Raw genomic sequence first — 22689 nt, 5'->3', positions numbered from 1 at the left:
GTTTCTATAAATTAAATCTGGGAATTATAATGTGAATGTGTTGCCTCTACCCTTGCTTCCCAAAGTCTTGTCAGGGGAACAGCTGCATTGGTATCATCTGGCAGCTTGTTAAAAATGCAGGATTTTGGGTCTTGACTCAAACTTAGATTCCAAGTGATTTGTATACATATTAAAGTTCAAGCTCTGATGTGTAATTCTCCACATGAACATTTATTTGTTTCAATCCAGCCTTATTCCCAAAGGACTAAAGGAAACCATATACAGACAGTCCTTGGGTTATGTCAGACTCGACATAGGTTGTTTCTTGGTTACGTCGCCATCTCCCATTTATTTATATATAAAAAAAAGTTCCGTCATTTCGACGTACGTACATATGTGCTTTATGTTTTTTATTATTTATTTACCACAAGTAAAGGTCAGGAATTGTTATCTTTCTTTTAAATTTTTTTTACTGTTTCACTTTATTACTGCTGTGTATGTGCTCCATGTGAGTGATGTAGATGCTTATGTAGGTAGGTTCTGACTTACCGGGAAAATTGCGTTACATCGTGCCGTAGGAACGGATCTCCGACGTAACCCGAGGACCTACTGTACATAAATGTCTACATTATACATATACAGGGCATCCCAAAAAAAATGTATACAGAGTGTCTGTAGATTCTGTTACATTTTGAAAATGAAATGAAATGTAAACACTGGCTTTTTAATTATATTTTTTTGTGTGTACATTTTTGGGGGGCACCCTGTATAAAGCTATATATAATTTAGTGTTTATATGCATTCATATTAGTGAACTTAGTTTTTTGTTTTGTTTTTAATAATTCTTTATTGTTGAAAGTATTATATATGTTCCCCTTTCTCCCCCATTGACCCCCCTCCAAAACACCCCTGCCCCCCACCACCACAGGCCTATTGTCTATGTCCATGGCCTGTTGTCTGTGTCCATGGGTGATTTTATATATATATATATATATATATATATATATATATATATATATGCATTCAAGGTCTTTGGTTGATTATCTCCCTCCCACCCACCCACCCTCCCACGCCTTCCCTCTGAGATTCCTCACTCTGTTCCATGCTTCCATGTCTCTGGATCCACACCATTCATCACTTTATTTTGTTACTTACATTCCTAAGTATGATCATGTAATACTTGTCTTTCTCTGATTGACGTATTGCACTTAGCATGATACTCTCCAAGTCCCTTCATGCTGTCCCAAAGGGTAAGAGATTCTTCTTTTTTGCTGCTGCATAGTATTCCATAGTATAAATGTACCACAGCTTTTTTATCCACTCATCTACTGATGGGCACTTGGGCTGTTTCCAGATCTTAGCTATTGTAAATTGTGCTGCTATGAACATAGGTGTGCATACATTCTTTCTGATTGGTGCTTCGGGTTTCTTATGATATATTACTAGAAGTGGGATCACTGGGTCAAATGGCAGTTCCATATTTAATTTTTTGAGGAAAGTCCCTACTGTTTTCCATAATGGTTGCACCCAGTCTGCATTCCCACCAGCAGTGCATGAGGGTTCCCTTTTCTCCACATCCTCACCAGCACTTATCATTTATTGATTTGTTGATAGTAGCCATTCTGACAGGTGTGAGATGGTACCTCACTGTGGTTTTGATTTGCATCTCTTGGATGATCAGTGATTTTGAGCATTTTTCATATGTCTCTTGGCCATCTGTATGTTCTCTTTGGAGAAGTGTCTATTTAGGTCCTTTGCCCATTTTTTCATTGGATTGTTTGTCTTCCTTTTGTTAAGCTGTGTGAGTTCCTTATATATTTTGGATATTAACCATTTATCAGATGTACCATTGCCAAATATGAGTAAACCTAGTTTTTGTTAGGCTATCATTAATACTCTATTTGCAAGATAGTTCATTACTAACCATATTGTTCTTATAGTAAGGCATCATGCAAGAAAAATCTGCAGGATAGAAATCCAAAGCCTTGGATCTGGGTCATAAAATTCACTAACTTTGTCACCTTGGGCAGAAATTCACTCCAATTGTCCCTTACATAAATGGGAATAAATGGCCTTATTTACATATCAGAATGAAATAATGTATGTTGCAAACATTTATGAACTGCAAAATGCTGATGCCTATTAACTATTCGAAGATTTGCTAAAAATATTAGATTAGACTTGAATGCATTATCCATTCTAATAAAAGAGTAATATGCAAATTGACCATCACTCCAACACACAAGATGGCTGCCCCCATGTGGACACAAGATGGCTGCCACAATCTGGCCAGCAGGGGAGGGCAGTTGGGAGGGACCAGGCCTGCAAGGGAGGGCAGTTGGGGGTGATCAAGCCCGCAGGGGAGGGCAGCAGGGATGACCAGGCCGGCAGAGGAGGGAAGTTGGGGGCAACCAGGCCTGCAGGGGAGAGCAGTTGGGTGGGACCAGACCTGCAGGGGAGGGCAGTTAGGGACAAACAGGTTGGCAGGGGAGCAGTTAAGCATCAATCAGGCTGGCAGGGGAGTGGTTAGGGGTTGATCAGGCTGGCAGGCAGAAGCGGTTAGGGGCAATCAGGAAGGCAGGCAGGCGAACATTTGGGAGCCAGCAGTCCTAGATTGTGAGAGGGATGTCCGACTGCCCGGGATCAGGCCTAAACGGGCAGTTGGACATCCCTGTCGGGGTCCCAGATTGGAGAGGGTGCAGGCTGGGCTGAGGGACACACCCCCGTGCACGAATTTCATGCACCAGGCCTCTAGTTATTATATAGTTTTTAAAGAAGGTATATTTATAGCTAAACTACAACACAACTCCAGCAGATTTGGGTAAGATTACACGAATGGATTGGCACAGATCCATCCTCAGTGTAGCAAAAAAAATAATAATAATAATTAGCACAAATCTAATGATGAATCAATAACTTCTTATATGAAAGATTAACCTTTGTTCAAAATAGTCACTTTGGTCCTGTGGAGTTTAGGCTCCCCCTAGTGGCTATGTGGCAGAAATCAAATGTTTACAGTTATCTTTATTTTCTATTAGCATTTTCTATTTGCTTTTTTAAGCTAGATCAGTGATTTTCAACTGGTGTGCCACAAGAATTTTTAAAACATGTAATGCCTGACTATTTAGTCAGGGCACTCACCTCTTTTTCCTTAGATTGTCAAATAAAAAAAAAAAAATGGCAACAGCCAACACAATAGCCATCTTGTGTGGATGAATCAAAATTATACCTATTTTTTGTCAGATTGGCAAAGTATATATATTTTTGGTGTGCTGCAGAATTTTAGTAATTAGTTTATGTGTGCCATGAAATGAAAAAGGTTGATAATTGCTAAGCAACACAAAGAACAAAAAGTCCTAAGATTAACTATTACCAAAAGATGTTTTCATTGGTCAGTGTGCTAAATTAAGAATGTAAGTTATAAGACATTATTGCAAACAACTAAAAAGGAGGGAAACAGAAGTGACAATATCATTACAATATTTAATATAATTATTAGAAAGAATCAAACTAACTTATTAATTGGCAAAATTGGCAATAGATGTTTTCTTTACTTTCTTTTCTTTTCTTTTTCTTTGTCTCCTTTTATACTTCTTCAACCCTGAATTTTACTGATGAGGCAATCAAGGTTTAAGGGATTTAGTAAATATCCCAAGACTAGACATTTAGTACATGACAGTAAAGTTACACTTAATAGGTTTTTTCACCAGAAAGACATTGGCCATAATTATACATTGCCTTAGAAACAAGTGAAATAAGATATTTTGTAATCTGATAAATTCTTATCATATTCCAATGAATTAAAGAAAGTAAAGTTATTTTTATAATGGTGAGAAAAATATAACTGGGTTCTCTATATATACATTTTTATTAATTGTTTCAAGATTATTAATTATTTTTTAATAGAAGATAGACATTAATTTTCAGGTCTTCTGTTGGTGTGGTGTTTACTTCATTATATTTAGTTTGCACATACCCCCAACCCCAGATTATAATGTGTCTCACTTTGTTCATGATGATTTAGCTACCTAATAAGAACATCTCTTTCCACCATGCTGCCTCCTAAACCCTCCAAACACACACACACACACACACACACTCCCTTCACTTTTCTGTCAGTTCACTGCCACTTAATTTAAATCAGTGAAAGCAGCTGTTATGAATAAAGAAATTCAAAAGAAATTAATCTGAAATAGTTTAAGATGAATGTAAGTTGTACAGGAACATTTGTACACAAAACATTATTTCTGATTTTTACTTTTTCAGATTTGTTTTTCATCATATGAAAAAAATAATTAGTGAACATTTCTATACTTTTTTCTTCCACTTTTCCAGGTATAATTGTCCAAAATGTGGTTCTACTGGTGAAGCTGAAAATGCCAGTTACAGATACAGACTTTCCATAAAAGTTGCAGAATCAAACAAATTACTTGGCATTACTGTTTTTGGAAGCTGCTTAGATGCATTTTTTGGTCTTACAGCCACTGATTTGCATAGGTAAGATTATTTAAAGTATTCTTTTTCCTAGCTATGCCTTTAGTATATTAATAGAATTTTAAAATATGTGTTTTTAAGGTAATAAACATTTAGTAAAAAAAAAAAAAAAGATCTCATTCATTGACTGCTCAACCTCAGATCATCAGTTTCTTTAAAAGATCATCAAGAAATAGATGTTTATTTCCTGAATATATATTGTGATAATGTTAAACCAAGCTCCTTTTATCCAAGCCAACTAAGCTGTGATTAGAATACTAAATTACAAAACTCTAATCCAAATTAGAGAACATAGAATAAGAAAGTAAAATTGTTTCAAACTGAGAGATTATCCAAGTTGATATTTACATTCAAGTGGCCAACATCCCTTGAGGCAGAAGAAGACTTTTGTGGGAATATTTGCATATCAGATGTTGAAATGTTATTTCTCTCATTACAACTTCACCTGCATAGTTTGACCTTTTATGATGTTGTCCTAAAAATGCAAGGATATATTTAAGCAGTCTTCTACCCACCTTCCCTAATCCCTAACAGAAGAAATGTCTCTCTGTCTCCTTATTGTTGAGAGCAGACTCAGTTGAAGAAAGGGACAGCAGAGGGACCACAGGATCGCCAGGGGCGAGGAAAGACTCCCCTCTGCTTTGATGAGGACTAGAGATTCCATCACTACTTCCACTGCTACTTCTAGAATAATTGCTGGGCCTGATTCCTAGGCAGGCATCTATTTTATTCACATTTGATCAATAGTTTTTGTCTTTCTAGCTATGGGAAACTAGAGGGAACAAAATGCCTAGCTTTTAATGTCACTTCTTTTTTTTATTTCAGAGAGGAAGGAAGAGAGAGATAGAAATATCAATGATGAGAGAGAATCATTGATCTGCTGCCTCCTGCACCGCCCCTCCCCCTTCCCGCCCCCTTACTAGAGATCAAGCCCACAACCCAGGCATGTGCCCTTGACCGGAATCAAACCTGGGACCCTACAGTCCGCAGGCCTACGTACTATCCACTGAGCCAAACCAGCTAGGGCTAAAGTCACTTTTTTAAATATATAACTCAAAAGGTTCATGCTGCATTTTCAAACTAATTGTTCATATTTCTGACTTTATGGCAAGTTAAAATTTCAAAGTTTATCTCTTCACACGTTTTTTTTTCTTCCAATCAAGATACATTCAGGATTCCAGTGAAATTCCAGGAGCACTGGATAGGGATGCAACTCAGAACCTATTAACTAAAGCAGTTGAAACTTGCTTTGTTGGACAGAGCTTTATTTTTGGAGTGACGGTAATTGAGACTTTCTTCTGTTCTGTTAACATTTCCATTGTAATGAAATTATTTTAATTCTCTAAATAGTTTTTCAAAGTCATAAATGTGAGATCCTATAGAAGCACTTTAGACTGTGCAAAAATAGGCTATAGGTTAAACACCATGTGTGACAACTTCCTCTTTCAAAAGTCAGAAAAGTCTAGTTTAAATGTTTCAGAGCTCTAAAAATCTAACTTTATATGAATTCAGAAGTGTTAGATATTTGTTTATCTGCATATTGATAACTAATAATAGGTCAGAAAGGATGGTTTTAAATAATTATAAAAGTGACAATAGAAGTTGAAAATAATGTACTAATTCTGAAGGAGTAATCATTTCCTGTTTCATCTGTGCTAAAGGGAACAAATGTAAATTTTATCCACATTGGAATTAGGGTTTTAAAACTAAGAACAGAGCACTCCCTAACTGCACAGTGAGAAAGACCAAAGGGAAGGTGAAGCCAGGAGCTACAGAGCTTTTCTTTGTTAAAACCTTAGACAGTTCTTTATCTTTTTTTTTAATATATTTTATTGATTTTTTACAGAGAGGAAGGAAGAGGGATAGATAGTCAGAAACATCGATGAGAGAGAAACATCGATCAGCTGCCTCCTGCACACCTCCCACTGGGGATGTGCCCGCAACCAAGTTTCATGCCCTTGACCGGAATCGAACCTGGGACCCCTCAGTCCGCAGGCTGACGCTCTATCCACTGAGCCAAACCTGTTTTGGCTATCTTTTTTTTTTAATAGGTGAGAACATTCCCTTAAGCACTCAAAGTTTATGGAAGTTAATGACAGATATAATAGCTATCATTTATTGAGCAACTACTATTTGCTAAGCAGTGCAGTTTTCCATGTTATTGCAAATACAGTAAACTTGCATTTTTTTAATCTCTAGTTTATAAATGAGAAAATTAAGGCTCAAAAAGGTTAAATAAGTTGTCCAAAGTCACAGCACAAGTAAATGTTAGAACTAGGATTTTTTTTAAATAAATCTTTATTGTTCAGATTATTACAATTGTTCCTCTTTTTTCCCCCATAGCTCCCCTTCACCTGGTTCCCACCCCACCTTCTGCCCTTACCTCCCCACCACTGTCCTCATCCATAGGTGTACACTTTTTGTCCAGTCTCTTCCCGCACCTCCCACACCCCTTTCCCCCTGAGAATTGCCCATTTTACAGATGAGAAAACTGAAGCTTAGAAAAAATAAATAACTTACCCAAACTCATAGAGCTAGTAGGTGGCAGAGCTGAGGCCTACACGATGATGATGTATTACTTTGTGAGCAAGGTAGAATAATTAATTCTTAAAGATATTTGTATGTCTGAACTAATTCTAGATATGATTAGCATACCTAATTCTATTTATTCAATTAGTGATGCTAGGGCTAAAGGAATGTAAATAGAAGATGCATAATTTGTGGATATATAAATAATGAGTGTAGTTTTATCACATAAAGTTTTGTTAAATTTTCTTCCTATTAACTTAAAATGTTAAGTCTAAATCAGAAAATTTGTCTCCAACCCATTTTTTTTTAATTTAATAAATCTTTATTGTTCAGATTATTACAATTGTTCCTCTTTTTTCCCCCCATATCTCCCCTCCACCCGGTTCCCACCCCACCTTCTGCCCTTACCTCCCCACCACTGTCCTCATCCATAGGTGTACACTTTTTGTCCAGTCTCTTCCCGCACCTCCCACACCCCTTTCCCCCTGAGAATTGTCAGTCCACTCCCTTTCTATGCCCCTGATTCTATTATATTCACCAGTTTATTCTGTTCATCAGATTTTTTATTCACTAGATTTTTGGATTCACTTGTTGATAGATATGTATTTGTTGTTCATAATTTTTATCTTTACCTTTTTCTTCTTCTTCCTCTTCTTAAAAGATACCTTTCAGCATTTCATATAATACTGGTTTGGCGGTGATGAACTCCTTTAGCTTTTCCTTATCTGTGAAGCTCTTTATCTGCCCTTCAATTCTGAATGATAGCTTTGCTGGGTAGAGTATTCTTGGTTGTAGGTTCTTGCTATTCATCTCTTTGAATATTTCTTACCACTCCTGTCTGGCCTGCGTAGTTTCTGTTGAGAAATCAGCTGACAGTCATATGGGTGCCCCCTTGTAGGTAACTTTTTCTCTTGCTGCTTTTAATATTCTCTCTTTGTCTTTTGCCCTTGGCATTTTAATTATGATGTGTCTTGGTGTGGTCCTCTTTGGATTCCTTTTGTTTGGGGTTCTCTGTGCTTCCTGAACTTGTAAGTCTATTTCTTTCATCAGGTGGGGGAAGTTTTCGGTCATTATTTCTTCAAATAGGTTTTTAGTATCTTGCTCTCTCTCTTCTTCTGGAACCCCCATCATTTGGATGTTGGTACACTTGAAGTTGTCCCAGAGGCTCCTTACACTGTCTTCATATTTTTGGATTCTTTTTTCTTTTTGCTTTTCTGGTTGGATGTTTTTTGCTTCTTTGTATTTCAAATCCTTGACTTGATTCTTGCAGTCCTCTAGTCTGCTGTTAGGTCTCTGTATAATATTTTTTATTTCAGTATTTTTGTATTTCTAGTTGGTCCTTTTTTATATCCTCGAGGGTCTCGCTAAATTTATCGGCCTTTTCTAGAAAATTCTTGAAAAACCTTATAACCGTGGTTTTGAACTCTATATCCAGTCATTTGCTGTTCTCCATTTCTTTCATTTGTGATCTGTTTCTTTGTCTCCGCATTTTGACTGCTTCCCTGAGTTGATAGAGTGGCTTTGTGTGCTAGGTGTCCTATAGGGCCAGTGGCTCAGCCTCCCCAGTTACCTGAGGTGGACACTCTTGGTGCACCCCTTTGTGGGCTGTGTGCACAGTCTAGTTGTAGTTAAGCCTTGATTGTTGTTGGTATCACTGGGGGGAATTGACCTCCAGGCTAATTGGCTGTGAGGATCAGCTGTGTCTACTATGGGAGAACTTCTGTGCTGGAGACACCCTTATGAGACAAGACTTGCTTCAGTGGGGCTTTGGTGCTCACTGAGTCTGCCCCCTGAGTGTGTCCCTTATGGGTCTGAGGAGTTGTAATCTGGATGGTCCCACTCTGATCCCTGGGTACACTGGCTCTTGGATCTCCAAGGAGGTGCTAATTTAGCCTCTGCCTGAGGCCACCCAGCAGGAGCTACAGAGAGATCTGCAGATTCCTTTTCTTTGTTTGGGTTTTGGAGGTGCCCAGAGGAGGCCCAGCTGTGAAGCAATGCAAGCTGCTGCGGCGCCTTGGGCCTTCTTTTGGATGTTCTTGGTCTCACTGACTCAGCTGTAGGTAAGTTTAAAATTCAAAGGACCATGCCATTCATATGCAAAAGCCTCTGCACTCAGCTTGCATAGGGCAGAGTCTCATGGCAGAGCAAACAGCTATGGTTTCGTGGGGTGGGATCACAGGGCGGGGCAAACAGCGATGGCTTCCCATCAGCCCTGCCCTAAGAGGCCCCTGGTTCTCAGTGTCCCACGGAAATCGCTGCAAGCACCTCTGAGAGAAAGTTGCCCTCGAGTTTCGCCTGCTGCCAGACAGTCCACTTTCTCCCTGTATGAGTCTGGGTCCCCAGAGTCTCACCCGGAAGTGGAGTTCAGTGCAGTCGGGAGCTTTTGTTTCCCTCCCGATTGAGAAAGCCAGCTGCTTACTCAGTTGCCCGCCCTCTCCGTGCGCGCGCCTCGTTACTTCTGCCTTCCACAGATCCTCTGAGTCTCAGTGTGCTTTTCTCTTTCCTTCTAGTTGAATTTCCACTCAGCCAGCCTTCCTGTGGTTCTGGATGATGTCCGTTTTGTCTTTTAGTTGTAGTTTTGAAATTGTTGTGTGAGGCAGTTTAGGTGTTTACCTATGCCATCATCTTGGTTTCTCCAGAGCTAGGATTTGAATACAAGTCTCTTTACTCCAAGGTTTACTTCTCTTACTTATACTACTGTGTCTATAACACTAGATGAATTGAAATTATTTTAAATCTGTTTCACATTCTAGTCAAAGGAAGAAAATTTTATTCTCATTTAAATGTATTAACTTCTTTTACAGAATTTTGAAAACCAACATGGGCAAGGTTCAGATTCCAGCAACTTCTTAGAACAGTGCCCTGGCCACAGGAGAGAAATTAAAGAGCTACTAGCTTGCCAGATTGTCCTACCAGACCCGGGTGTTGCAGGCTTCACTGTCATTGACTATTTCCGGCAGCTTTTGCAGGTTTCCAATTTCAGGAAACTCCATGGTGGCTCCCAGGCACCTAATAGCCACCTGCTTGCTTTAGAACAGTCAAGTAGTGATCTCAGCAGCATATGTGGCCTTGACAGCAGCTCTTGTTTTGTTGAATCCCATGGCAGAGATAACTTTTTAATGTCCTGGCAGCCATCACTTCAACTCACTTCCATTGTTTCACAACTAACAGATGAGGATAATTTTTCAGCTTCAGAACAAAGCAAAGCCTTTGATACTCCTCACCAGAACAGAAAGTGCATTTCCTTGGCAGAGACCACTGGTTCAGGTGATTGCCATGATGCCAGTCAGTGTTCATGGAGCCTTGTTTCATATATGGATAAAAAGAGCACAGCACAAAAGTTAGGTGATGAACGTGGCTTACAAGCTAATCAGCCAAGTGCAGTACACAGCAGTCGTCATGAAATTGGAGTTATTGGTTCTAATTTATTCTCCTTGAAAATGCAAGAGTCCCATGAGCCAAGTAATACAAAATCTTTCCACAGTGCAGTAGAAATTAAGAGAAATTCCCAGCATGAGCTAACATGTCATGATATCAATACTCCCTCCAGCCTTCAGGAAAGATCTGTGTGTTGTCCACCTATATCCCTCGGACTTGAAGAGATAGCTGGTGGTTCCCAGGATTATGACCCCAAGATTTGGGATGATCTGCCACTCTCTGAAAGCTTAAACAAGTTTCTGGCAGTTATCGAAAGTGAGATTGCTATAACCCCAGCGGATGCCAGCAGTAGGAAGCATCATCTAGATAATGGCATGGATGAATTGCATGCAGACAACAGCAGTTTATCTGTGACTCCCCAGGGAACTGCTGGAGCCTTGCATACACCACCTATAGCGTTAAGATCATCTCAAGCAGCAGTCAAAGCAAACTGTGGCAAAGGTAACTTCCTTTCCAACTGTGAAGCAAATCCAGCTGCTAGTGTTCAGGAGTCACAACCAGATAACACAGCAGAGGCTGTCTCCATAGGTAGAAATGGAAGAGATATTTCTGAATGTTTTCTATCAAACACTTCTCTGTCAGCTCTATTTCCAGCTTCAAAAGGTTTAGGAACAACATCTACTCTTAGGAAGTCTACCAGAATTCCACCATGTAGGGCTACAATTTCACATACACACAGTACTTCAGAGAGTGACCATTCTTGTCTCAATATCAAGTGTTTTAATGGAAGTGGAGAAAAAGCGCCTTTGGAAATGAGTGAAAAATTGATGACTTTGTGTTCCAGGAGGTATAATGATGTTTCTGACCTTTGCAACTTAGAAAATAAACAATGTAGGAGGTGGCCAAAGGACCAAGGTGACAGTCTTACAATTTGCAGGAAACTTACATATTCCTTAGAAGCTCTTTGCAGCAGTCCAAGTAGAAGTACAAATGTATTGAAAGAAATGCCTTATGGACATATCAAAAATAATTTAATACAGACCTATGTTCCTGGTCATGAAAGCAGCTACAATGCTTCTGCTGATCTCTTTGATGATAGTGCTAAAGAAATGGACATGGCAACAGAAACCACCAAAAAGTCACAGGATATTTTGTTACAGTGGGGAAAGTCTTTGGCAGAAAGTCATCATATAGAATCTGATTTTTCACTGAGATCACTTTCTGAAAACTTCAGCCAATCTTCACAAAAATTACCCTTGCCAAATATGCCTGCCTCCATGAATCCAAAAACATGCGCTTCACCACATTTTCCATCAGATTCAGAAAGTGATGTTGAAGGTAGCCAGGACTTTGTTCCATGTTCACAGTCAACTCCTGTTGCAGGATTCCACCAAACAAGAATTCATGGGGTGAAAGGAGCTTTCAAGAAACTACCTGCCTTTTATGTGGATCTTGATACTAACTATAAAAAAACAAGGATTTCCTCTGAAAATGAGGCACAGCAAGCCACTCCCAGGTCTCAAAAAAATATAAAAACACCCAGCCAGAAATCCAAAAGCCCTGTTATACCTGGTGTTACACAACCAGAGGTTGTCAACAACTGTTCTATTGCTGAGTGCCTTGAATCTGACATTGATGAATGGGTCCCTCCTACCACAAAAAAAGCATTTCTTCCCGATATGCTTGGATTCCAAACCTTGGGTCTAAGAAAATGCCTTGCTGCCTGTAATTCTCCTGATGAGAATATATTACCGAGAAAGAAATTGAAGCATGTCAAACAAAGACTCAATAAACGTTTCATTAAGAAAGAGTTAAATTTAAAGAACACGCTTACAGCAGTAGTTGCAAACCAGAAAATTCCTTACAGCAGTATACACTCAGGCTGGATTTCCAAAGAGTCAGTGTTGGGACTTGGTTGTGGTTCAGAAGTCAGATGTTGCCTTTCATTTTCAGAAAATTGGCCACCTTCAGTGCCTGAAACTAAAAACGCTTGGTCTCCTGAACTGTTTTCACAGAAAGTCACCTCAACCCAATGGCTGAACCTTTAAAGGTTTGTCTGGAAACATTTGCCTCCACTGGAATGGGAAGCATTCTTCCCATTTTGAACACTTGAAGAAACACAAATAGAAAAGAGGTGCTGTCTTTTAAAAATGTTTATAAAGCAATTGTTTTTCTGTGTTTTATCCAGAATATTCTGATTTGGATAACTTGGCACTTTATATTTTTGATTGTATGTTAGTAATATTGTTGGGTTTTCTTGTTAAAATTATTTGTTAAACTCACATGTACATTCAGAAATAAAGCCTTTAACAAAGCAAAACTTACTTTGTTACAAATCCTCATTAATTGGTCAGCTCAGCTCAAAAAAATGCCTGTTGTGTATTAGGCCTACTACTCTGTCAAGATTGTAATACCAAGCATACAAAGATCACTGATCTCAAAAGATTTTGTTCCACTAGGTAAGACAGACATTACAGACAGTTTCACTACAATGCAGCAAATGCAATGAAAGAGGTTTTTAATGGCTATTACAAACATTCATGTTGCTCTGAGATCCTGATAGAGAAGCAGTTAACCCAGCAGAATCTGGGCTGGGGATAAGAAGAAAAGTCAATAAAAACTGAGTAGTTAGAGTTAAATGTGAAACTGTGACTATTTAATAAATATTCATTATATGCTTACTTCATTCGAGGTACTGGGAACACAAAGGTGAAAGCCGAGCTCCTTCCCTCAAGAAATTCATGATCTAGTAAACAAACAGTATCTGGTAAGTTCTATGATTTTAGATAAGCTTGTAGTGCTAATAGGAGCAAAAATCAGGAGCAGTTTAGACACTCAAGTCCCTAGCAGCCCCTCAGCTAAACCTTTAGCTGTGAAACCGGTACTCTCTGTTCAGCTCCCTGTGCCATTCCCCACAGCAACTATTCCAAATCTTCATTCTCTTCAGGCCACCAACCTGCCGCTCCTCTTCCTGCTTCCTCTTTCATGGAGAAGATTGAGATCACCTGTTGTTTCCCCCACTTCCCACACCCATACCTACTCATCTATATCTGGACTCACCACAGCTTCTTTCCTCTAATCTCAGAAAATGATGCACACCTTCTATTTAGTGCTGATCTTTCTCGTGTTTAGCTGTTAATTATACCCATCTTTACCTTCTCACTCTCTTGTTTCTCTTCCTCTCCCTAACTGCACTTTGAAAATTTATAAACACATAAGAGTTGAAAGAATAGAGCAGTATAATGATAGAGCATCTATACATACCACTTAGAACCAGTTATGTTTAATGTTTTGCCTTTTGCATGTGTGTGTATTTGCTTTCAATATATCTGTATAGATCTATATAGTTTTTGCTGAGCCATTTGAATTTAAGCTGTGGATAGGACATTTCATCCCTAAGTATGTCAACATAAATTTCCTTAAAAAAGACTTTAACTACATAACTACAATATAGTTATCACACCAAAGAAAAACAGCAATAGTTCTCCAGCAGCTAATATTCAGCTCATATTCAAATTTTTCTACTTGTCCCTAAATTGTCTTAAAATTGTAGTTTATATTATTTAACCAGGATTTTGTTAAAGTTTGTCCATGATATATGGTTATGTCTCCTATATTTTTCTAGAACTCTTATTCTCTATTACTTGAACTTTATGAGAAAATTAGACCATTGTTTTGTAGAATGTCATACATTTTAGATTTATGTATTTGCTTCATTTTAGTATATATATCTTGTCTCTCTGTCTCCCAATATTTCCTATAAATAAAATGTTGCCCATCAATATAACCCAAGAATCCCGAAACACCAATCTGAAAGAATCTATGCAACAATATGTTCATAGCAGTGCTATTTACTATAGCTAAGATTTGGAAACAGCCCAAGTGCCCATCAGTAGATGAGAGGATAAAAAAAGATGTGGTACATTTATACAATGGAATACTTTGAAGCTATAAAAAAGAAGGATCTATTACCCTTTGAGACAGCATGAAGGGACCTGGAAAGTATTATGCTAAGTGAAATAAGCCAGTCAGAAAGACAAGTATCACATGATCTCACTTATATGTGGAATCTAATGAACAAAATAAACTGACCAGAGACATGGAAGCATGGAACAGATTGATAAATCTCAGAGGGAAAATGGGTGGGGCAGGGGGGAGAGATTAATCAAAGAATTTATGTGCATGTATGCATAACCCATGGACAAACAATAGTGTAGCCTGGCACAGGGAGTGCAGGGTGAAGAGGGTCAATGGTGGTGGGGGAAAAGGGGTGCATTTGTAATACTTTCAACAATAAAGATGCATAAATAAATAAAAGTAAAAAGCAAAAAGATGTTGCCCATCATATCTCACCATTGTAAAAGTACATCTGGGTGTTTTTTTTTTGTTTTTTTTTTTTAAGAGTAAAGACGCAGGCATCCTCAAACTACGGCCTGTGGGCCACATGAAGCTCACCGAGGACATTTATCCGGCCTGCCGGGTGCCGCTGCCTGTCCTGCTTAGCAGCCAACTCGTCCCAGGTCCACAGTGCGCATAGGAATTTGTTCATAGTTTTTTTTTAAACTATAGTCCGGCCCTGCAACGGTCTGAGGGACAGTGAACTGGCCCCCTGTTTAAAAAGTTTGAGGACCCCTGGGAAAGAGTATCACACTTTCCTACTAGTAGTGTTGAATGATTTTCTTTTCCTTCTCACTAGTACTCAAGAAATTTTTTCAATGATCCAGTCAGTTACACTTGTTCTTTTTAATACTCCATGCTACCTCCCTGCTAATACTCTTGTTCATAGCCAGTCTCCTTTTAAAAATAGTTACTGTCAACTTGAGCACCATTCACTATTCAAGCTGCTGCCATGTTTTCTTTCTCTCCAACCTTTAGTGGCTATAGTGTCAGTGGTTTTCTAACTCTCAAGTCCAATGAATTTGTCATTCCTTATTTTATGTCTGCACTTCCTCTATGTTCAAAATATCATTTTCATGGTTTCTGGTTTTTTAGTTTCTGCTCTGCTTTCAGGGCTGCCTACAAGGCAAATGTTTTTTGTAGGACCCTTGTCTATATGTGAACAATTTTATTTTAAAAATCCTATCTAATAAAGATGGGATATGCAAATTGACCATACCTCCATGACGAAGATGGCAGCGCCCACAGCCAATAAGGAGGGAATATGCAAATTGACGCAACAAGGCAAGAGGCAGAAGGCAACTCCGGCCGGAGCGAAGGCAGTGCCGGCCGCCAGGGGAAGGAAGGCCTATTCTTGCACGAATCTTCGTGCAAGTCAGGCCTCTAGTCTATTATAAAATTTATGAGCCCAAGTAAGGTAAACTGGTTTGTTAATGAAGATAAAGAATAATGGATAGAGAAAAAGTGCATGTTTCTTGTCTGGTCCATGCATGTGAATATTTTTTAGAGTATACATGCACCATTTCTCCCTCAAGCCTTGGAAATAGTCTCGTGTTCTTTATTAAATGTGCCATTTCTAGCTAATTTCATAATCTCCCACTACAATAAGAGTATAATGCTGCTATTACAATGCCATGACTATCAAGGACCTGTTTGTATTGAACCATATAGATCTTGCCTCTACAGTTCCTTAATGCCATTTTTTAGTGCTGGTTACATCATTACTCATTATGCTGCATTCATTGTGCCTGTGAATACTGGCTTCTAGAGACTCTCTCTCAAAGGTTGTTACTGTGCTTCATTGATAATTACCAAAAATGCAAGTCTTACCCAGAGTGTGCAGGAAAGTGTGGGTAATCCTTTTTTTGTTTTGTTTTGGTCATATTATATTTACCATTTGAACTTTTATAGTGTAAGTATAGAACACATACTCAAACCATATCATCTCCTGAACGTTTTAAGCTGTATTTACTGTATTCTTGGCCACACTGAGAAGAAAAGGCAAAAGGCCCATGGGTGGAACAAGAAGAGCAGTTTTATTTGTGCAGGAATGTCATTCCTTCATCAGCATGTCTTAAGCCAAATTATGGAGAAAACAGTCACCATCAGCTGGAAATGAGAGAGGACATTGATTGGAAGGGGCCAATTGCTTTGTGGGACAACAGCCTTGAAAGGCCTCAGATGACAGAGGTCTGACCCAACACAAAGTGTATAACCTGCCGAGATGAGTAGGGTAACCTCCCTGGTGCAAATGGAAAGGGCAAAGAACACTGCCACCACCCTCACAAGCCTGGGGTCTACAGTCTAGAGGTAGCATCATAAATGGAACAAAGAAAAGTGAGAGCTAATGACCACCCTCCCCGGCCCCCCCACCACACACACACACACACAATACAATCCCAGGGGTCCAGGTGACCTTTGGTAGTCCAGAACACTGAATTTATCCTGTGTCCAATATGATAGTCACCTAAAAGCTATTCAATACCATTATGGCAACCTAATCTTGTACTGTTGGCACTGTTGTGTGAAAGAAATACTACTCAGCTAGTAAGAATGGTCCTCTCCAAGACCATGTGGATTCCTGCAACAGAGAGGAATTGACAGGTCTGCTCCAACCATGAAGACAAGAGGAGAAACAGTCCAGAGATGGAAGACGTTGACGACGCCTTGCCACGCTAGCAGTCAGCAGCTGTGCAACGCAGCAGGTTGCCTAGGACCAAACCAGAGAGGGTCGGACCTGCATTGCCACCATGTGCCCACCATCCAGATATCATTGCTGACATGTACACATAAGGAACTGTTTGACATTGAAATGGGGACTCAGAACTGTTGGACATGGAAATTGGGACTCAAACATTTTTTGTTATTATATGTTTATTTCTAGTCTGCAGAGGCAAGATTTTTTAAAGGAATGAAATGGGGAAAAAAATAGATACAGAGGCAAAGAAGCATTGAACAGACTGTCAAACTACAGTGGGAAGGCAGGGGAGGTTGCGGGGGGGAGGGGGGGCTTTAGGAGATCAACCGAAGGACTTGTGCGCATGCATATAAGCATAACCAATGGATAAAAAAACACCGGGGGGAGGGGGCAGGTAAAGGCATGTACTGGGGGGAAGGGGAGACCGGGGGAAGGTCAATGGGGAAGGAAAAAAAAAAGGAGACATATGTACTACTATTTGTAATACTTCAAACAATTAAAAATAATAATAATAAAAAAATAAAAAATAAAAAATAAATTAAAAAAAAAAAAAAAGAATGGTCCTCTCTTCAGACCCAGGAGAATTCTATAGGCATAAGACCCAGGGCTCCCCCAGGCATTCCATCCACACCAAACTTGGGTCAAAGGAGAGAAATGACATCTATTTCACACACCAAAGTGAAACTTAGAAAATCTCAAGAGGTACTTCTGGCAACCAGGACCCACATGGGACCAAATCCAGGCTCAGGGTGCGTTGCTTAGTCCCAGGAACTGGAGGGGGATTTACAAAATCTTGAAGAAGGCAATCTAATAAGGCACAAGTATTCCTGACATGTGGGGGGCTGGGGCAGGATCCCTGCTTACTCAGATCTCAAAGGTACTGTCTAAGTCCCCTCCCACCCTCATTATCCTTGATTTTCTCCTATTTGCCTGCCTTTTAAAAGATAGTGCCTTAACTTAGTGTTCTGTTATTGTCCTTTCTACATGTACTTGATTGAATTCATTTACTCATCTATACTTACCACCCATAAGCTGTTTAATTTGAAGTCTCTTCTATCTAGACTTTCTCCTGAGGCCAAGCATGTACATTAATGTTTATGTTTTCCTTCAATTCAAAATCCTATATAATAAAAGCCTAATATGCTAAGTGTCCAGTCATGCGGTTGGCCGTTCAACCAATCAAAGCGTAATATGCAAATTATATGCTGAGGCCGCTCAACTGCTTGCTATGATGTGCACTGACCACCAGGGGGCAGATGCTCTGACCAGCTTTCTGCTGGGGTCCTGCCGATTGGGACTGAGCAAGATGGGCCAGACACGCCCTGGAATTCTCCCGCAGTCCTTCCCCAGCTGGCCAACTTCCCACATCCCTCCCCTCTCACAATCCAGGACCCCTTGAGGAATGTTGGAGAGTGGTTTTGGCCCGATCCCACAGGCCAGGCCGAGGGACCCCACTGATGCATGAATTCATGCACCAGGCCTCAACTATTTTATAATTTCCATGTGGTTTCTTTGATGTATGAGTTTTTTTACAAATGTGCTCCTTATTTTAGCCCTTTGAAATTTGTTGAGACTTGTTTAGTGGTCCAATCTATAGTTAGTTTTTGTGAATGTCCCACATGTGTTTGAAAAGAACATGTGTTCTGCAGTTATTGGGCAAAGAATTTTTTTTTAATCCTCACCTGGGGATATGCTTTATTGATTTTTTAGAGAGGGAGAAAGAGAGAAGCATCGATTGGTTGCCTCCCATATGCACTCCAACAGGGCACATACCTAAGTATTTTATGTGTATTAGAATTTTATGTGTACTAGATAATCATATTGCTCAAATTATATATGTACTGATTTTCCCCTTTCTATTAATTACTGAAAGAGAGGTTTTAAAATCTCTGTGATTGTGAGTGCAAATTATTCCTCATTTTAGTTTTATAGTTTTTATTTTATTTGGAGGCTATTATTAGGTACAAATTCAATCTTGTATCTTCCTAGTGGACTAAAAATTTAAACATGGAAGTCCCATTTCATTACTATGAATGTGTTTGTCCTAAAAACTAATTGTTATCACTGTACTGCATTAGCTTTGTTTTGGTTAGTATTTGCATGAGGTTTTTGTTTTTGTTGTTCATTTCTTTTTCAATCTGTATTTTTATGTCTTAGATGTGCTTCTTGGAAGGCTTGAATAGTTGGGTTTTGTTTTGTTGTCCAGTTTGACAATCTTTGTCCTCTAACTGGAATGTTAGTCTGTTAACAATTAATGTAATGATTAAAATATATTTGGCTTTATCATACTTTATACTTCCTACTTATCTTGTCTATTCAATGTTGTTTTTGTTCTTGTTCTTTTTCCTGTTGATTATTTTTTACCATTTCTGTTTGGTTTTTTTCTCTTAGGTTTGGAAGTTAAGTGCTGTTTCTTTTTGTTTTCTACCCTAGAAATTACAACATATATGCTTAGTTTATCAAAATATATATGGTCCCTGACTTACAATGTTTCAACTTGCGATTTTGACTTTAAGATGGTGTGAAAGTGCCACACATTCAGTAGAAACCGTACTTCAAATCTTTCCCTGGGCTAGAGATATGCTATAAGATACTCTCTCATGAGGACAAGCAATGGCTGCAAGCCGCAGCTCCTAGTCAGCCACAGTAATTAGAGTAAACAGCCCAATACTCCATTGTGCACTATGTTGCCAGTTTTTCCTAGATACTGTATTCAATAAAGTACATGAGATATTCAACACTATTACAAAATGGGCTGTTAAGAGGATTTTGCCCAACTGTAGGCTAATGTAAGTGCTCTGAGCATGTTTACAGTAGGCTAGGCTAAACTATGATGTTCAATAGATTAAGTGTATGAAATGCATTTTTGACTTATTAATGCATATTTCCAACTTACCATTGTAAGTTGAGGAGCATCTGTAATTACAAAATCAACCAACTAGAAATATGAAAATAGATATTGCCCAAGATTGTTAAAACAGAAACCCAAAAATTAGCAGTGGCTGGAAAAGCATTTTTCACTCTTTGAAGATCTAAACTTAAAGTTCATGTGATTAGCAAAATAGTCATAAGTCAGCAGACCTTAGCCAGATTACTTGTCTCAAGGCTTGCAGTCCAGCTGGTACCAGATGAAGGGATTGATTGAAAGCATTAGACAAATATGAATTTGAACAAGCTAAATGGACATGACTAAGTTAACTGGAGTCAAATGCCATTGACAGTGTGTTATAACTCCTTGATGTGGGGTATTTCTTTCATACATAACAAAGGGGAAGTGGATATGCTTACTCTGCTATTAAACCTATAACTGAGTAGCCAATTGGCCTGATTAATCAGACACCATCTGCTATTGACTAAATGTTTGTGCCCCCCTCCCCAGATTCCTATGTTGAAACCTAATCCCCAATATGATCATATTTGGAGGGAGGCCTTTTGGAAGTAATTCGGTCATGGGGACAAAGCCCTCATGAATGGGATTAGTGCCCTTATAAAAAGGTCACAGGGAGCTCCCTCGCCCCTTCAGAGCATCAATAAACTTGGTAGAATGTTAAGCCACATACAGTTATTAGTTCTTATGGTTTCATCTCCAAGATCAAAGTCAGAAAGGCTAGCCTGTGTCTTTAAGCTTATTTTTACCTACATGTGAAAACAACTATTCTCTGGGAAGCCTGAATAAATTCCAGATATGAACATTTAGATAGGATGTCTTATGTAACTAACATGTGGTTTCCTGCAAGTAATGAAAATAAGATATTTCAGTTCTTGAAATATTCAGAGGTGAGCACCTGGCCCAAAGCACAGGCACATGGTGTGGTTTAAATATAGCTCCAGTTTCTATCTTTCAGCTGCAGATGTACTTGAGGGTGTAGAGATAGCATATATCAGGTCCAGTTTGTGGGTAGCAGATGTGGAATAATTGAGTCAACTAATGATAGTGATCCTCAAGGTTTTTCAAAACACTGATTTCCAATTTGCCAAGTAATTGCCCAAATGAGGATATAGAACCATATAATGTGTTTTAGCTAGAAAAGATCTTAAAGTTATCCAATCTAGTTTAACATGGCTTCTCAGTGTCAGAACTGAAACTAGAATTTATGACTCCTCGTTCTCAGTGTAATAATACTCCTTCCAATATGTCATCGTTCTCACCATTAGAAATAATTAACACATTACTTTCACATCCTGAGTATAGCAGAGTAGTCTTATTTAGTGTTCTAAGAGACCTTAAAGATTATTCCATCTAGCCCCTTATTTTATAGAGGAGAAATCCATGGTGCAAAACGTTAAATGAATTGTCCAGGTTAGTCAGTTAGAGAATCGACAAACTCAGGCCTCCAGATGGCCAAATCCAGAACACATTCCGTCATGCTGAAAGACATTAGTGTACTTAAAGCTTATTTGCTTTTTATGAACTTTGATAGCATATCATCCTCCAAATGTGGGCAACAGGAAATGTTTATTTATATACAAGTACATGGGAGAGCAATTTCCATTCATCTTGTTTTAAAAAATTCGGTTACAAATAAAGTTACCGATACATTCATCCTTTGCACACAAAATACATTCTTCTTACTTTGACTCTCAGTATGAATTATGTCTTAATAATAAGCACTTAAGCTACAATGGACAGTCAGGTAGTTTGGCTATTTGACAATCTTTTTTTCAAGGAGGAAAATCCAAACTTTAAAAGACAGTTAATATATAAAGGAAATTGTATGTTAAAAGCGCTCCTTCATTGAGTCCTAGAAGATTGAATGAGTACTTTTTCTCTCCAGCATGATGTGTAGCTGTCCTTTAAAACAAATGCAGAGGACTTTAGAAATTCTCTATATGATGACAACTCAGTTTCTACAAGACTGAAGTGCTCTTCATGAAATTATCATATCTAAATGATAGGCTCGTAGAAAAATTCTTATGGACATATGTAGCGGTCTCCTCATTGAACAATTGATTTAAGGTTATAGGTTGCATTCCCTAAATAGGAGTTTAAGAAGTTCTGCTTAAATGAACACACGACTAGATATGCTAGACTAATTGCTTTTAAGAGAGATGTAAAAACATATGCCCACACAGAAAACTTGTACGCAATGTCCATAGCAGCATTATCTATAATAGCCCAAAGGTGGAAACAACCCCAATATCCATCAACTGATGAATGGGCAAATAAAATGTGGTATATACATACCATGCAATATTATTTAAAATGAATATGACATAAAAGGAATGTACTGATTCATGCTACAACATTAAACTTGAAAACAGTATGCTAAATTTAGAAAGAAGTCAGACATAGAAGACCACATATTGTATAATTCAATTTATATGAAATGTTCAGGATATGCAGTGCTTCCCAGATGCTTCGGGGGTTGCAGGGGAGGAGAGTGACTGCTAATGAGTATGGAGTTTCTTTTTGGGATGATGGTTCTGGAGATAGTGGTAATGGTTGTACAACTTTGTGAAAATACTAAAAAACACTGAACTGTACACTTTAAGGGGGTGAACTGTATGGTTCTAAGTACTTTCACTGTAAGCATCTTTACTTGTCACTGTATAGACAATTATAAGGGCTAGCTAAGATTTATATATAATACAAAACTGGGAGTAGCTGAGAAAACTTCGTCAATGGGAATATAAAACTAAACTGACGACCAGCTTAAATACATTAAGGCAGTTGATTCGTCAATGAAGAAACCAGACCAACCAAACAAAACCAA

General features: G+C 38.7%; 1 protein-coding gene across 1 annotated transcript in view; it reads left to right on the top strand.

Moving 5' to 3' along the window:
• DDIAS (DNA damage induced apoptosis suppressor) overlaps positions 1–12690 on the top strand; it is a 36036-nt gene extending 23346 nt beyond the window's left edge. The window contains exons 3-5 of the mRNA XM_080641960.1: positions 4315–4476; positions 5637–5754; positions 9807–12690. Coding sequence (XP_080498086.1) covers positions 4315–4476; positions 5637–5754; positions 9807–12428 — 2902 coding nt within the window. The 3' untranslated portion in view covers positions 12429–12690. The remainder of the gene's footprint in view (positions 1–4314; positions 4477–5636; positions 5755–9806) is intronic.
• Positions 12691–22689: the final 9999 nt, after the last annotated feature.

This window comes from Plecotus auritus, assembly GCF_963455305.1.
Source record: "Plecotus auritus genome assembly, chromosome: 9".
Classification (NCBI taxonomy): Eukaryota; Metazoa; Chordata; class Mammalia; order Chiroptera; family Vespertilionidae; genus Plecotus; species Plecotus auritus.
The sequence above is the reverse complement of the archived record's forward strand: the minus strand, read 5'-3'. Positions and strand labels throughout refer to the sequence as shown.